We start from the raw sequence: 16,315 nt of genomic DNA, 5'->3' as shown, positions 1-16,315 counted from the left end.
CGGTCGTTGCCCTTTGCCGAAGAGAGGAGTAACTATATGGTTGTTCTCGCAATAACTACAGTCATTAATCTTAAATACAAGCAGACTCTGAAAAAATGGCCACTCTGAAGTTTGTTAATTCTGTAAGTTTCTCTTTCCAGCACGATGTGGTCTATGTATTAACCCTTATTTCCAGGTATGGCAGTCGTTCAGGGCTACATCGGGATTAGAGCCGAGGTGAGCTTTCAGTGATCCCTCAACCCTCAGCCATATTGCGACTGAATCAATTGATATCGCTAGGCTCCTCAACAATGTAAGCTCTTCAGTCCGTACTTCCAATGAGAGTTATGCGTTCTGATCGGACTCTAGCTGCGAGTGACCGCCGCTCGGCCTGGGACGGTCAACTTTGAGCTCAACATTGAGAAGGATCACACAGTATGTTTCAGCCATAAAACTACCCTTCTTGTAGGCTCATTTTGTGATCATGGTTTTTCTGACATGTGATAGAACCGTTTGAATATCCTCCATGGCGGTACCATTGCCAGCATGGGTATGCTTTTCAGACGCTCTTATAGTCTACGGAAAAGACTGATGATAAAAAATGACAGTTGATCTCGGTGGCTCACTTGCAGTTGCTTCCAGAGGACTATATTCCACTGGTGTTTCAACAGACTTGAACGGTAGGAAATCGCAAAACCCATTTTCGAAACATAACATTCACCTTTCCGACTGACACACCACGCCCAGTCACCTATTTGAGTTCAGGTGGGAAAGTGGGAGACACAATCCGAGCTGTGCGTATGCCTCTTTTCTTTTCTACCAGTTTCTCAAAAAGTGACTGACTGACTGACTTTATTTTTTAGGAGGTCTCGTGCGATAAATGTAAGTGGGAAGAAACACGTTACTTTGGACTAACTGACATGACATAGTCGGGAAAACCCTGGCATATACTTCTATTAAATTTTTGAACGACAAAGACCAGGTCTTCGCCCGTGGCAGTCATACAAAGTGAGTTAACCCAGTCCTTTGGAAATAAATAACTCTTCTTCGCCTGATAATCCCTACTAACATGTCAACTTAGATACGTTGCGCTTGCGTTCAAAGACCCTCAAAACATTGTCGAGCAACTGAAATCATCAAATGAGTCTTCATAGCCAAGTTAAGCAACTTACACACGATTGATTATATGCTAGCCTTTTTTGTTTCTATCAATACAACTTGGGACCGCCTTATCTGATAGCAGAACCGAGTACCGTCTGCTGTTTCTTTTTTTTTTTTGCAGGCAGATAAATACATAGATGGATAATCATTGTTCTTAAACCCTCTTTCACATATCACTAAAATTACGCCAACATTGCAAAGAAGAAAATTTTTTTCATACGTCGATCAGACCCAGATGTCTCCATATCCAACTACCTATATTCATAGGCCTTGTTGAATAGTGAGGTCTTCTTCGTCGTCACCAGGGCCTAGCATTGCCTCGTCCTCGTCGTCTTCGTTGGGAATGTTGTCGGCAATGAGAGCATTAGCTCCCACTGCCTTCATCTTGGCCTCGGTCATTTCAAAGACGTACTGTCCTAGGTGCTCGAGACCTTCCATTGCTGTCCCCTCGACCTCGTCTTCTTGTAATCGAGTAGTAGGGAACATTTCGCCGGGAACCAGCATAAGCTTGTCAGGTCGCTGGGTGAGTAGGTCAAATGCTGGTTTCAATTCATAGCACGAGGCAAAGACGTCCAGTCGGCCGAGAACGTATAGACCAAGCCTAGCCCGTGACAACGCGACCGTGAGGCGGCGCACATCGCGAAGATAGCCTACTGTCCGTGTGCGAACAAGTGAAAGAATAACATCTATAATAAGGTTAGCATCGAAGTTCGAAGTACTTAATATTAGAGGTGAAAATCTACAGTCGTTCTGCTCGCCTTGATATTTGTCAACTGTCGTGACTATCTTGGGAAGTCCAAAGAAGGGGTGCTTGACACAGCGATGGTTCAGGACGTCCCTGATCAAAGCCCTTTGCCCAGCATATGCTGTGAGAATTGAAATCTTGGACGCAGGGTATCCCAGAAGTCGCATGTATTGGTAGATAGCCACAGCGTATTCGGCTTCACCGAGATTCTGGATGAAGTGTGGACTTGGTTCTCTTTCTCCAGTGCCTTGGTAGTCTGGGACGTTGATAAATTGGTAATCAAAACGGAAACCCGGATTGGCGACCTTGTATTCTGGCTTCTCCTCAACAGCAGGAAGATTAGACAGGTTTTGATAACGCCACTTGAAGAGGTCCGCTATGGTTGGCCGCGCTCGGCCTTGCTGGTCGAGTGTGATAGTAGGTACACCCAACCTAACTAACCTCAGAAAGAGACTTTGTTCGAAATTGGCATATTGTCTGAACGCGAGATTCTGCACAATGGGAGAATTTTGCAGATGATCACCGCACATAACAACACGTTTCAGCGGTAATTGTCCATCTGAAATATCTTGCAAGGCACAGGGAATAAACGTTTCAATTTCGGTTATTTGCGCTGCTTCTTCCATAACAACATTGTCATAGCGGAAACCTAGTTCGGCAATTTCCTGTCGACGCATTGCAGCATGTGTAGAGGTCATCGCAATGATTCTAGCTTCTTTGATCAAAAGATAATTCGCACGATCGCGAGGTTGTCGTAGAATCTCGAATGGTCGGATATCCTCCAACTCGGAGAAAATCTTCTCTATGTGCCGTTGTCCACCCGCGGCAGCGTCCAAAACATCATCCTTGGAACTTCCAGGCTCAAAGATAGGCTTTGGCGCATTCGAAAAGTACGAGTGAAATGGGAAAGACATCACCACATCCTCCACAGAAGTCTGCTCAGAGTGTGCCATTTCCCAGAATTTGGCCCAAGATGGCTGAATATAAACCGTGTTGAAATAGCCAGCCGTCTCACAAGAGTTGCCATGTGCACCCGTAGCTCCAATCGAAGCAGCCAAGCGGTTAACCTCGGCCAACAAGTGGGTGCGGTTTTCAAGGAATGATTCCACTCGCCCGTATTTGCTATAACTTGTCTCCGTTTCTAACTCCTCTTCACCGTGACCCAGTCGAAGAAGATGGCGTTCATCTATGTCTAGTGCGACGATCTTTTGAAAGAGCTGGTTCAGAGCTTGATTGCTGTGTGCAACAAGAAGTGTTCGCTCGTTGGGGAAATTATGATAGATGTTGTTTATAATCTGTGTTGCCACATCGGTTTTGCCCGTGCCAGGAGGACCAACAATTACCGTCAAACCAGGCTGACTGCCTGAAGTGATTGCCTCAACTTGTGCTGGGGTAAAACGGATAGTATTGAGCCTAGGGGCATCCACGGGATAAGGCCCCCGGTTTGGAGGTTTGTAGGTGGATACATGGATGACACCAGCTTCTGCTGGTGTTTCGACCTGACCACGTCGACGCTTCTTCGACGCATTTGACGTACTCGTAGGAAGGGCCTCGTCTTCATGGTGAAGAACATACGGGGGTCCAAAGCTTGAGGTCTCATTTGCGGACGGTTCGATGGTCTTGCCGGGATAGGTTTCTACCAGGTGTTGCCAATCCAAAAATGTATCGCGATAATCCAGAGACTTGACCCTATTGGGGAGTTCAGTGTAGCGAGCACTGGCCGGATCTCCATACCCGAGGAAAATTTCTTGGAGCCAAGAGGGTAGCGCGATATTCGACGTGATAAGCTGTTGCATCGTTTGAAGTACCGGCTTGAAGTTATTCTCTCTTCCTCTTCTCCTCACGACAACGTTGATCAACGGGTAGACATCAGGCTTTCCTTGAGATTTCCGATCGCTGTCTGCTTGGAAAGCATCGGCGTCCAGGTTCAACAGCAGTCTTCTAAGTTGTGGTCTCCGCGTAAAGCCATTTTCTTGGTTTGATTTAGGCTCACGCAATACACGCCCGTTTTCGTCTAAGACTTGCACAACCTCTGCTGTACGAACATAGGTTAAAGAAGGAGCTTCTGACACACCGAGAGACTTTGGAGAAGTTGGCGACGTGACCGCAAGGAGGAAAACGGCATCATCTGGGCGAAGAGACTCCCATTCTTTTCGTATGCTGTCATTGAGGCGGCCAACCTCAAGAGTAAGCTCGGCTCGGACAAAGGCTGGTTTCGCTGATCCAACCTTGGGAGGAGCAACTTCGATGATTGCCGGCTTGGCTATAGGGATTGCCATCTTTGAGAAACCTTCGAACACGACTGCTTGAGTTGATTGGTTTAGCCGTGGCTGCAGTCGCTTCAAAATTCCCTCTAGGTCCTTTCTGATCCCGAAGAATGCTTCTGAACGGTAAAGCAAAAATGAACGCCACATAAAGTCACCAAGACTCAAGTACTGTAGATTCAATTTTGGAATGGCAAGAGGACGCGACCCGTCATAGGTCTCATTTCGCAACAACGCAGGGTCATAGAGGGTCTCTTCGGTAGGCAAAACACTCAGCTTGGCCGCCGATTCTTGAAAAGAGAGTTTTCGTTCGAAATGAGATACCAAAACCTCTAGATACAGTTGCCGACGAGGCACAACCTGGGATTGCTTTGGATATGTAGTCCTAAAGCCAAGACGTGCACAGAGGTCTTGAAGTTCGTCATCGGTCAAATCGGATAGACTTCCCTCAAGCTCTGATCGCTGCTCAATGGAACCATAATTGGAGAGAGCAAGAATGGTCAACTTTTCCTTGAAATGTTTGATGGCTGTTCTTTGGAGCCGGGCCAGTTGCTGACAATGAATGTCATACACATCCTGCGTGGACAGTGACTCTCCTGTGTAGTCATCAATGGCAAACTCCACAAAATGTTGTAGCAGTGAGTAGAAGTCGCGAATCAGGGTCTGGTCGGCTGAGTTATACAAGGGAGAAAGTCGGATCAGAGGAAGGAGGTTCAGGTCTTTCAGGAGGGTATTGACATATCTCCTTGTCGGCAGCTGACTCTCGAGATCAACGAGTAGCTCAAAGAATCGTTCGCAGTATCGCAAGTCGTCGACTTGGGGCTGGCCGGTCGCATTGAGCCTTTGGAGCAAATCCAAAAGCAATGTGAAGAGCCAGGATCTTTCAAATCGAATTTTCGCTTTGGCTGGTTCATCGCCAGCCTCGAAACGTTTCCCTGAAGCTCTCCATGCCTTCTTCAGTATTGGCGCCTTTTCCAGGATTTGGTCCCTTTTTGCCTCGCTAGACAGATTGTGCCAGATTGATATCGATACCAGGGGCGCGCATTCTTTCCGAATCATGTTATTCTCAAGGGACTGGAAGCAGCTGATGATAAATGACAGGATAGACAGCCTTGAAAAACTGGAAAGTGACGAATCCAAGCTCATTGACAGAATGCGGTGGAACAAATTGGAGAAATCGTCGGGACGGTCGAGAAAATGCTCTGCAGTGGTCCTGTTAGTGACGTTCTGAGCAAATAATCAAGATCCAGCACTTACCCCAAATTGGCAAATGCTCCCCATGCTTGATGCCTACAATGACAGCGATCAACAGAACATGGTGGTTTGATGCATCTTCGGTATAGGTAGGCCAGAGAAACCTGGGACAGACATGTTAGTTTTCGCACCGGGCACGGCGCGGGTCACAAGAAAGACAAAAAGAAAGAAAACTCACTTTTCCAAGATATTCAAGTTCTCCAATGTCAGTAGCGATCGCGTTGGAAAGCCTTCAGCTTCAAGCGGATTCCAGATGTCGTTGGTGAGGACATCCTGCTTGGCTTTGCGCACTTTTTTCTGCTTGAGCCAATGGGTTTTGGCGAGGGCTACCCATGGACTGTCGCCCTGCAGGTCCGAGACAGACGGTCTGGTTTCGAGACTCTGCGCCATAGCACGAGGCATCTCTAATCCCATTCCTCGAGGGTGTTGAATTTTAGAAATTGGCAGATGCAAGCGGGCGGTTGGCGCGAGCAGCTGGCGCGGTGCTCTCTGAGTTAGCGCCTTCCTTGCCCAGGTCCCGCAGAGCCGCCAGCCGGGCCGATTGGTGGAGTTCTTTCAGCGTCCCTTCATTATTCCAGTTCATTGATTCATTGACAGCTTCTCCCTTCTCTCTGGTGTCCAGGATATGATCGATTGAGAGAGCGCACTGGGAAACGACGACGTCCTGAGAGAGAAGAAATGTCGAACGATACTATTGAGTCGGTCATCGCGTACCGCGATCTGGTCCGCGACTTGCTGGCAAAAGCAGCAGAGATCAAACAGAGCGACAATGTCGAGCCACCGTTGATGGAAGCAGATCTTGGTGATTATGTATCGCGCATACGCCCGAAATCCGATAACGAAACGAACAAACCCCATAAATATGCGGCCGTGGAGACGGCGTTTCGGGAGAAATTCTACGAGTTGCTGGTAACTTAGCAAGCATCCTTCTGTTGCGCTTTGTGCTCTGGGCTAATGCGTGGTTCTAAACAGGCTTCAACTTCGATAGACGATCCCGCCTTCGTGAATATGTGGAATCTATTAGACCTTGTTTCGATCTTTTCCGATAATGGTTCGTTGGTCATTCGTTTATCTCTGGGTCGGCCGCTGTCTAATTTTCGATACCCGGTGTATAGAACAATGCGAAGCTGGCCTTATTTTTTGGCTAATCGAAGAGCTCCTCGACAGCCAGACAGTGGAGGGATGCCGGAAGGTGTTTGACTATCTGGAGTCGCGAAGAGAAATCAATACAGCGGTATGAACTGTTTACCCTCGTTGTTTGGAACGGCTCGTCTGATATATTTACAGAAACACTTTGAATCAAAGAAACTGATTATCCTACGCTCATGCAACGAGCTACTCCGTCGACTTTCGAGGGCGGAAGATACCGTTTTCTGCGGCCGAGTGTTCATCTACATGTTCCAGAGTTTCCCCCTAGGCGATAAGAGTTCGGTCAACCTTCGGGGAGAGTTTCACACGGAAAACGTCACCACCTTTGATGAAGTAGCCAAGAAACCAGACGGGGATGCCATGGAGGTTGAGCCTGCCGAGCCGGGAACACAAACAGCAGAAACCGAGTCACAGACGACGCAAGCTCCTGAAAACGAGGGAGGCGAAGCTAGCAAAGAAAAGAAGGCCGATTCAACACCTGCACCAGATGCGAAGGAAGATAAAAAGATTGATTTGGATGCACTCTACCCTATCTTTTGGAGTCTGCAAGGGTTTTTCTCGTCGCCGACGAGACTATTTGACTCTCAGAATTTTTCGACTTTCCGTTCTGGTCTTAAAACCACATTAAAGACGTTCAAACTACTCAACGCCGATATCAATACTCGAGGTTCTACAAAAGCACCCGAGGAACTACGGCGAGGTTTGAAGCGCAAGCGCAACGGAGAAGGGGTGGAAATATCAAATAGCTTCAACCCCAAGTATCTGACTAGTCGTGAATTGTTCGGCCTAGAGGTAATTTTACTGGATAATTGACACGCACGGCATTTGCTAACTCTGATTTCAGGTGAACGATATTGCATTCCGACGACATGTCCTTGTGCAGGCCTTGATTCTACTAGACTTTATCCTCTCGTTGACCACACAAGCGCGCCAGAGACTGTTGAAGCTAGTCCAGCCGGGCAAGGCAGTCAATAAGACCGTGCTATATCAATACACCATTAGTGATGATGATGTATGTCTTTTTGGATTGTCTCGATGTGATTTCCGCTGACACTGTATATAGGCCAAATGGGCATCACAGACGAGGGACACAGTCGCAGACTATTTACAGCAGGGAGCTGATGGGAAATTTTACTATCGAATGGTCGATACAGTCCTTTCGCGAGACAAAAATTGGGTTCGCTGGAAGGTTGAAAATTGCCCGCCTATTGAAAAGCCAGCGATCAAAGAGGAGGACTATCTCCAAGCTCGAGAGAATGCGGTCAAAGTGTACGCCAGCAAACGGCTGCGGCCTGCACCAATGGGCTCGCTTGATCTCAAATTTCTATCAGAGGGCGATGCGACTTCTAGCCTGGAGCAATTAAAGCAGGCTGATCGGTTAGACTCTACTTTCCATATTGTTTTCTTTTAATAAAAAAAAGCTAACTTTCTTTCTTCTTGACAGATACGGCACTCCTGCTGCAGACTCGTTTATGATGGGGATTGTAGACGACGAATTCGATATCGACATGGCCAAAGAACCCGACGAAAAGGAGGCCGCGGAACGGGCCAAGGCGAACAAGGTGTGGCGCACCTTGCGGTTATCTGCCAGAAGCAAGCTTTTCGAATTCGAGAAAATCGAAGACGGCAAGAAGATCAATCTGCTGTTTGCGAGCCCGGCAGAGGAGAGCAAGGACGGCGGCGGGTCTGTGGAGGATACGTCCAAGAAAACAACAGATCAGCAGGATGACAGCGCGAAGGAGGAGTCAAAAGACGAAACTTCACAGGAGCCCTCACAGGAGAACCCGTCGTCGTCGACTATACCGGAGACGCAATCTGAGGAGACGACTGCTGTAGCTACATAATAATGGTATTCGCCGACAATGAGGATTTAAATGACATGAACAACCGAAATCAGACAGGCGTAAACCCAGCAGCAGTCGCGGGGCTTGTCATCTTTTACTATTGGGAATTCGGATTGCAGTATTCGGAAAATCCGGACAGTTCTTTCTAGGAGACCCGAACAACTCGAAAACCCACCGAGTATTATTATTGGAGATGCAATGATAGGTCCCACTTGATTTATGATGCTAAGCTAGAGAAGGATACGAGGGTGTTTAATTTTTTATCTTTTCTTTCTTTTTTCTGTACATAATAATAAATAAGCTGGTCGTATTCTGTAGCCCTAATAATACAGATGAAATAATATTCGTCACAGAGCCTAGAAGTAAGGAGTAAAGTCCATGCCAATTTGTCAAACGCATGGACTAGTCGTGCTAGAATCGTTAGAGTCGACATCATTCTAGAAGCCCAGCGAACAAGTTCATTTATTCAACGGATCGCGGGGATGAACGTGCTGGCTCCGGGAATCCTTTCTCTCAGACTAGTACAAAGGGCCCTGTCGTTAAAAAAGTAATACGACCATACTAAAAAAAGTCCGCCTTTTCCCCGATTTACCGTAAAATTGGAACAGCCAGCCAGTGTCACTTGGTAAGCCTGTCAGCGCTGGCGTTCGACGGTGTATAGAATAGAATGTTCGACGGCGATTCCGGGAGCTAGGGTCGAAATCCTCGCCCCCTTTTTTTTTTTTTTCCACTTGACACACTCACTAATACAGGGTATTATTACTCCGTCGTGTCGGGAGTAAATGCGTACGTACTCGGCAAAACAGATTGCTAGCAAAATCATCCGGGAGTTCCAGTTGGACGCTCGCAAGATGTATACTAACGTAGTTTTGGCCGAATGTAGACTAGGCCGGTTTTGGAGCGGAACCCCCCGCCCAGTGTGGAGCCACGGAAGAATACGGACCAATGGGAAGCCGTCCAGCGTGCAGCGCTAACCCAACAAACATCCACGAATCACGGGCCGGCGCTGAAATTGAAGGGGCACGGGGCGCTGCGATCATCGCTCGCTGTGGCTTTTCGGGTTCTGCTCCATGTCTTTTTTCCTTTTCTACGACGTGGTAATCTTGTGATGCCTCAGGCTCCGTCCCCACCGGAATGGCAGAGTCAAAAAGAAGAGACTTGCAGATCGCTGCTGGGCCGTCCACCTTAGTCCCAACAGCACCCGCCTCTGCATTGTACGTACTACGTACGTAGAAACCAAGAAAAAGAATCGCAAAAGCTAAAACAAGAGGGCGTCTCTTGGCTGCGTCCGACATTCCCCGCAGTAGCAGTCCCTAAGCTGCCATTGGACTAGGCCGCAGTTCCAGACATGCATCAAATGCTCTTGAACAGGCTGTGCCAGGTACCGCCTGCGCGACGCGCCTCGGTTTGACTGGCGTGGGAGTAGGACCGATCCCTGCATCTGGATGCAAGCACATCTCGCATAGGAGTAGTAGTTGCTACTCCGTACACATCTGACAGTGGTCGATGGATCAACCCGCATACCCCTGGAAACCAACCAAATGTGAAACGGCGTTATACGGGCTTTGATCTTGTGGACTCTGGCGGCCGGCCCAACAAACCGCTGGGTAGTCCGTCCCTGGTGGACAGTGGACACTGTCTAGATTTTCGAGCCCGTGCTGCAGATGTGGCTCCGAAGCTTAGCAGTGGGACTACTACCGACTGCGTGCATGGTCAGGGTGTGGACACCGAGACACTTCTCTGGCGGCTACGTGCTGGTGCGAACCCACCCTCACACCGGGAGAGAACAACGATAGTAATAGTATTATTATTATTATCACCCTCCCTCTTCGTAAGCAACGAATGTTGGTCGAATTTCCCACGAGTTATCGTTGGATCGGCAGTTGTGGAAAAAAGGTTAAAGATCCGTCGTGACGGGTCCACTGCATAGTATTTGAAACTTAGCAGTACTATACGGATCAGGCAGTTGTCAAGACCATGTCTCCCGCCACTGCCTTTAGCTGAACTGTAAATTGCATATCAAATTTGGCGTACCGCTGGAGAGAAGGATGTCCGGAGAACACATCGGCAAACCTGCCGATGACGAAAGAAGCCAAAGACTCGAGAGCAACCCAACCCAAAAAGTATAACATCCATCGATCCGCTCGACCCTGGGTTGAGCGGCCCGGCCATCAATAAAGTCCGACCCTAGTCATGCGACGGATTGGCGACTCTGGCCTCACTCACCCAATACGTGTAGTAGTACTAATAGGTATAGGTCATGGGGACGGGACCAGTTCGGTAGAGACTCAAGAGAGGCAATACTCTCCGTTGGCACGATGCCGTCGCCTTGTCTGCTAGTCATTCCGCCCCATGGAGGAGAGGGTCAACATTTTTTTCACTTGCTCGATGGAGGGTCAATTGTAATCCCGACATTCGCGTAGTAGTATGTCGTAGGCCGCGGGCTTGATCGTCTATAACCGTTGGCGCCAACAAAAACCAGCCATGAGTAGAAGTTAGAACACGACTAGTGGCTCACTAACGACGGGACTAGCACCGAGGAAGTAACACTCTGACCGGAGCAATGCCAATCTGGCTGGCCATGCGGCGCTTCTACCACATGGTGTTCTGCCGTCTTACCCATCTTCCGACCCCAGGAGTCCGTGCTGGTGTCAGGGTCGATAGGCGTCGGTCCTAGGCTCTTGGCCCGAGAACCTGCGAGTGGGACTTTGCGGTCTTTAGTCTTGAGGACTTGTCTATTCGACCTGTTGAGATACAAAAGTCCCTCGTCTCCACCAGCAAGCAGGTATCGGATTGGCAGCGAGTGCTGTCCCCCCCCCCCCCTCTTTCCCCCCTGCTACCAGCCATGGAATGGCAAATCAGCGGGATGGTCCTGGACCCCCTTCTCCCTCCCGCCTCTGACCCTATCATGGTCGACTATTCCTGGCGGCTGGTGCAGGCTGGTGCGTGGTGCAGCAGAACGACTCGTCCGAGGATGGGATTCGAGGCTGAGGCGCCAGAACCGTGATATCATATGGCTGTGCGCTGCAAGGAAGACTCTCGTGCGGCGGCAACGATGCGTCGTGGTCGACTGCTATCAATAATGCCATGTAATCAGAGACATGGACCCATGCGCTTGCGGATCCAGCCGCTGTCGACCCAGACAGGCTGGAGGAGGCGAGAGCATCAACAAACGAACAAACGTCATTGTGGTAGAGTCCACCGGTGGCTGATCAGTCGAGCTGGAGCTGTAAGTGCCAAGTAGTAAGTAGCAGTAGTAGGCGTAGTCTTACTCGTAGCCGGGCCATGAGCCGAGGAGGGCTGTTGCCCTGGCCCTGCCCGATGCCCAATGCAGCAAGGGAAGGAGCGGCCTGCTCCTCGTGCTCTCCACCTTCCTGCTGGCAGCGGTGGCGCCCTCCGGCCGTTTGGACGTGGACGCCAACCCTTCTTCTCGCGATGTCTGTTTGCTGCTGCTGCTGCTACTACTACTGCTGCTGCTGCTCCTGCAGATATGACCCGTCGAGGACTGCCCGGTGTGTTGGTTATCCCGTTGCCCTAAAACCTGCCTGTTCGTTGCCATTGCATACACAGCTCTCCGTGTCTGTCCCTGGTAAGCTAGTCACTCCACAAGTCAGCGCCTGTCACTGCAATCGAATGCGCTCAGTGGCCGGTGAAGAGTGTGAGATTAACGCTGGAAACAGTCTTCCCTGGACAAACCACTGCCAGGGCCGCGGAACTAGACCATCAGCCCACCCCGCTTCTGTCACTGTCTAATATCGCCTCGGACCTGATGCAGGGTTTCAGACCATGATATTATCGCTGTTATACTCTCCCCAGACAACGACGCCCGCGACAGAACACGTCTAGCCATTCTGAATCGGCCCGATTTCTAGAGACTGCCCCTCTGTCAGAGACGACCTCGATCGCATCGGCTCTGGAAGTCCAACGATCAATCCAGGCACCACCAGTCTGACTTGTCCATTTGCATAGGACATTGACTGTCCCTGTTTCATCTCTGTGTAGAGTCTCCTTCCAGCTCGCCATCTCCTTCTCGCCTGCCCGGCCAGGCTTTGGTCTTGCGTACTGGAATTCATTCCTTATCTGTCGACTCATTCTTCTGTGCTCTTGCTATTTCGTGTTCATGCACAGTCAGTGACCCCTGTAACACGACAGGAAAAGGGCCATCTGTACGACGAGAGGAGGCGCCTGTTCTTGCTCATCCAAAAGGCTCTCTCAGTCTTAGCCCAACCACTACAGTACGCGACAAGTAGCAACTCGAGGTTTCCTCCAATGTCGCCTGGTGCTGGCATGAGAGATCAAAGTTCACCTACCTGTTGAACAGACCTGTTGGTCACTTTCTCAGAGATCAACAACGGATCCTCTTTTTGTACGCCACGCTTGACTGTTTGGGAAAGCCATCTGGATCGGCAGCACTATTTGTCACTCGAAACCGCAAAGAAGAGCGAATATTGGCCAGAGAGCTGAACTTGACGGTGTTTTGAAATGTTCATTATCGGTACTCGTCGTCTATCTGCCCGCCTAGCCCGTTGACTGCCTTGTACCACTTTTCTTTCGTCCCAAGGAAACATCCCAGGCCAGAAAGGAAATATGAGTCTTGACTCGCACCTCCCGACTTTCTCGGTAGGAATTTCACAACTACTAGCTGAGAGGAACCCCCGACAATCTAGTATAAAAGTCGAGGAACAAGCGCCATTATCCGCATATTTGCCGATTCCCAATGACAACCAGACTCATACGACAGTCCAACCCGAATTATTTAAAGCAGAAGACGCCGCAGTATACCAACGAGAATCTCAGAGTTGGGATCACAACGAAAACGGCATTGCTATCACAGAGTCAGCCACCGCAAACCAACGCTCCGGCGACTTTAAAGCAGAGAACGACGGAGAGTTTGACGAAGACCTAAGCAACGACGAAGAAATAGCAGACGGAGTGGGAATTTCTGATCCAACGACTGATAAGAAGAGAATGAAGCGTTTCCGGTATGATTCTGATTCCGCTTACTTTCAGGCTCGAGTCAAGCACTAAATAATGCAGACTTACCCACAATCAAACCCGATTTTTAATGAGCGAGTTCACTCGACAGGCACATCCGGATGCATCCCACCGTGAACGCCTGTCACGGGAAATTCCAGGCCTGAGTCCGCGTCAGGTGCAAGTCTGGTTCCAAAATAGGTATTGACAAATGTTACCCCCGATATTCTTGCCAAGTTTAGAGTGTGCTAATTTTGACATGTAGACGAGCCAAGTTGAAGCGACTCACGAGCCAGGACCGAGACCGAGTGCTTAAATCCCGAGCTCTCCCCGACCATTTCGATAGAACCAAAATGTTGCACCATCCCTACGACTCCAAACCAGGCTCTGGTTCGTCTTCAAAATCCACAAACTCTGGCGGATCCTCGGCTGCACGCGGCGGCGGGAAGCCTTTGGTTATCGACACTCTTAAAAGAGCTTCGACAGACAACCTATCTGTTTCTAATACAGCAGCATCGAGTTATGGGAATTATATCCAGTCTCCTGCTCCAGGTAGTATATCTGAGTCGCTCTCCCCTACATCAAACACCGGAAACAGGACGGCAATTCATGGGGAAAGTGCCAGTCTGCCCGGGATCGCAGGCATGCACCAGTCAAATTTTCCTGGTTATGCTCGGTCTCATAGTCTTTCCACCTCATACATCGGCTCCTGGCAGCAGTTCCACACCCACGGCTTACCAATATCACAATCCGATTCTGGCATGAAACAGGACGTCATGAACACTATTCTCCGCCCAGGGATGGGCTACCCAGAACTTGGGGGTTCGATATCAGACGCATCGTCTTATGACCGAAACTCTTCTTTAGCAAGTTCGACGGGTCAAAGCGATGCACAACCGGGGTTGGCATACCATGGTATTTCTACCTCGCCTGGTCAGTTTTCGTATACTGATAACCGAACAGGGCAGTCACACCATGTCCAAAATGAACGGTTTACCCCGTCCACCCAAGCGGTGGCTGAGTCGCCCAGTGGCTTTTCCCCAGTCAGCTTCCGACCATTTCCACCTTTACAAACTGGTCATCTACCGCCTGCGGTAGATTATCAAGTTTCGCCTTTTACCACGACTTTTAACTATGATCCGTTTTATCAATATGCGCAAGACAACGCATCTACCGTCAGTTTGCCGGCCTCGTACATGCGATCGGAAGCCAACTACAATTCCCCGCACGGCTTCTCATCATAGACACTAGCTCTAGTGGACTCGGTGAAGGTTCACCTTCCGATGGGTACATGAGATTTTTTGGATAGTCTGGGTTATTTGTGGTTGAGTAGGATCAATCTTTGTTATATTCACTCTTGTATTTGTAAGGATGGGGCTAGGGAGTTAGTTGGTTTGTGGTTAGATTGGCAGGCGCATGCAAAAATTTATCATTGATGTTTTACGGTTGTTTATCGAGTCTGTTAAATGACGTAGGTAGACGAAAGACTCGACGTTTATAATGCTGATCTCCTGGTTGGCTGACAAGTCAAAGTGGGCGCCAATAAAATACGTTGGATTCCAAATGGTTTTTGGTAATGGCCAATCAGCGATAAGCTATTGTTAATCCGAGGAGGCTGGCGCGAGCATTCCTAGCGCAGTCCAGCAATGCGCCTCGTGTATATAAAGTTGTCTTTCACCCACCCAGCTTTCGGTATATCTACTTGATCATAAAAGCAAGAAATTACAAACCTGCAGTTGAAACTTGACCACCTTATTCACACTATCCTCCCCGTTGACGCTTTGATTCTACCTATTTGCCTACCTGCCTACCTATCTACTCTTCAATCATATATATCAACATGACTCGCCCATCAACCTGCTGCGGCCGCTCAGAAACCGGCTGCGTCTGCGCAGCACAGGCCAAATGCGAGTGCGGAAAGACACAGGCTGGTGCTTGTGACTGCGGCAAAGCTGCGCAGGAGATTTCTGGTCCGAGATGCTCATGCCGTAAGTATTTTCAATTCAAAGTCTTCTTGGCAAGAAGGGAAAAAAAAAAAAAAAAAAGCTGACTGGTGATGACTTGTTTAGGAATGCGGCCTGCTGGGCAATGTACCTGCGAGCGGTCGGTCGCAGAGAACAAAGCTGTGACTGGAGATTCTTGTTCTTGTGGACAGAGACCGGCTGGTGAGTTCTACCCTAACCCTCAAGCAATATATAAACATGAATGTGTAATAAAGCTAATTTTGTTTGCAGAATCCTGCACTTGCGAAAAGCGTCAAAAGGTGGATGCTGCTGCTCAAGAAGGGATGGAGACGGATTTTACTACTGCGAGATAAAATCTCAATGTGTTGTCTTTCCTTGCTTTTGTGTTTCAACATGAATCGCGAATAGTCATTGGTGGAGTTTTGTATGTTTTAACATTTTGTCACTGGGAGTTGGTTGGGAGGTCTTGGGTGGATGTATTGAATTTGAGAAATGCATATCAGCATAAAATTATTGAAGCAATCATTGGAGATGTCTTCTCTACAAATAACAAGAAAACACCATTGAAAATAGTAACTAGAACATGCCGGCCTGCCACGTGACCGCCGCATCAACATTGTTCCCGGCTTCCCGCAGCTACTCGCACCGGCAGCACTAACTCCGAGGGGACAGACAAACAGCCAGACATCGAGCTGTCCGCCCGACAGAGCAAGCACTGCACGAATTTCCTTGTTGACGACACTGGAAATCTAATCGAAAGCGCTCTTTGTTTTTTTCCTTCTTGTTTACGTCTTACGCTCAAAAACGGAGCAAGGGTTCCTACCCCCACCATCCAGCTGCATATATCACTAATCGGCCAACCCCCTGGACCGTTGAACCGCATTATTGTGGTGTTAGTGCCAACGCCCTTAATCTTCACAAAATACCCACCCCTCCTCTACGCGCAATGTCCATGTCGCCGCACTCCGGATGAGAAACGTA

General features: G+C 49.0%; 5 protein-coding genes across 5 annotated transcripts; 4 read left to right on the top strand and 1 right to left on the bottom strand.

Annotated features, from left to right (window-relative positions):
- Positions 1 to 95: 95 nt before the first annotated feature.
- On the top strand, positions 96 to 1,133 carry TRUGW13939_01985 (uncharacterized protein; the record flags this gene model as incomplete). Its single annotated transcript, XM_035485181.1, has 10 exons — positions 96 to 122; positions 176 to 216; positions 280 to 292; positions 349 to 414; positions 487 to 529; positions 588 to 659; positions 727 to 773; positions 843 to 861; positions 909 to 987; positions 1,061 to 1,133. The coding sequence occupies 10 exons, from the start codon at positions 96 to 98 to the stop codon at positions 1,131 to 1,133; spliced, it is 480 nt and encodes a 159-aa protein (XP_035341074.1).
- Positions 1,134 to 1,401: 268 nt separating this feature from the next.
- Positions 1,402 to 5,805, bottom strand: TRUGW13939_01984 (uncharacterized protein; the record flags this gene model as incomplete). The annotated part of the gene is made up of 4 exons (XM_035485180.1): positions 1,402 to 1,826; positions 1,884 to 5,351; positions 5,407 to 5,507; positions 5,582 to 5,805. The coding sequence occupies 4 exons, from the start codon at positions 5,803 to 5,805 to the stop codon at positions 1,402 to 1,404; spliced, it is 4,218 nt and encodes a 1,405-aa protein (XP_035341073.1).
- Positions 5,806 to 6,081: 276 nt separating this feature from the next.
- On the top strand, positions 6,082 to 8,396 carry TRUGW13939_01983 (uncharacterized protein; the record flags this gene model as incomplete). The annotated part of the gene is made up of 7 exons (XM_035485179.1): positions 6,082 to 6,312; positions 6,376 to 6,454; positions 6,519 to 6,637; positions 6,691 to 7,344; positions 7,397 to 7,564; positions 7,616 to 7,929; positions 7,997 to 8,396. 7 exons carry the CDS (start codon positions 6,082 to 6,084, stop codon positions 8,394 to 8,396), a joined length of 1,965 nt encoding a protein of 654 aa, XP_035341072.1.
- A 4,587-nt stretch (positions 8,397 to 12,983) lies between these two features.
- Positions 12,984 to 14,614, top strand: TRUGW13939_01982 (uncharacterized protein; the record flags this gene model as incomplete). Its single annotated transcript, XM_035485178.1, has 3 exons — positions 12,984 to 13,378; positions 13,434 to 13,571; positions 13,636 to 14,614. The coding sequence occupies 3 exons, from the start codon at positions 12,984 to 12,986 to the stop codon at positions 14,612 to 14,614; spliced, it is 1,512 nt and encodes a 503-aa protein (XP_035341071.1).
- A 596-nt stretch (positions 14,615 to 15,210) lies between these two features.
- On the top strand, positions 15,211 to 15,687 carry TRUGW13939_01981 (uncharacterized protein; the record flags this gene model as incomplete). The annotated part of the gene is made up of 3 exons (XM_035485177.1): positions 15,211 to 15,358; positions 15,440 to 15,535; positions 15,605 to 15,687. 3 exons carry the CDS (start codon positions 15,211 to 15,213, stop codon positions 15,685 to 15,687), a joined length of 327 nt encoding a protein of 108 aa, XP_035341070.1.
- Between the last annotated feature and the right edge of the window lie 628 nt (positions 15,688 to 16,315).

This window comes from Talaromyces rugulosus, chromosome I (assembly GCF_013368755.1).
Source record: "Talaromyces rugulosus chromosome I, complete sequence".
Taxonomy (NCBI): Eukaryota; Fungi; Ascomycota; class Eurotiomycetes; order Eurotiales; family Trichocomaceae; genus Talaromyces; species Talaromyces rugulosus.
This window is presented reverse-complemented; position numbering and strand designations above follow the sequence as displayed.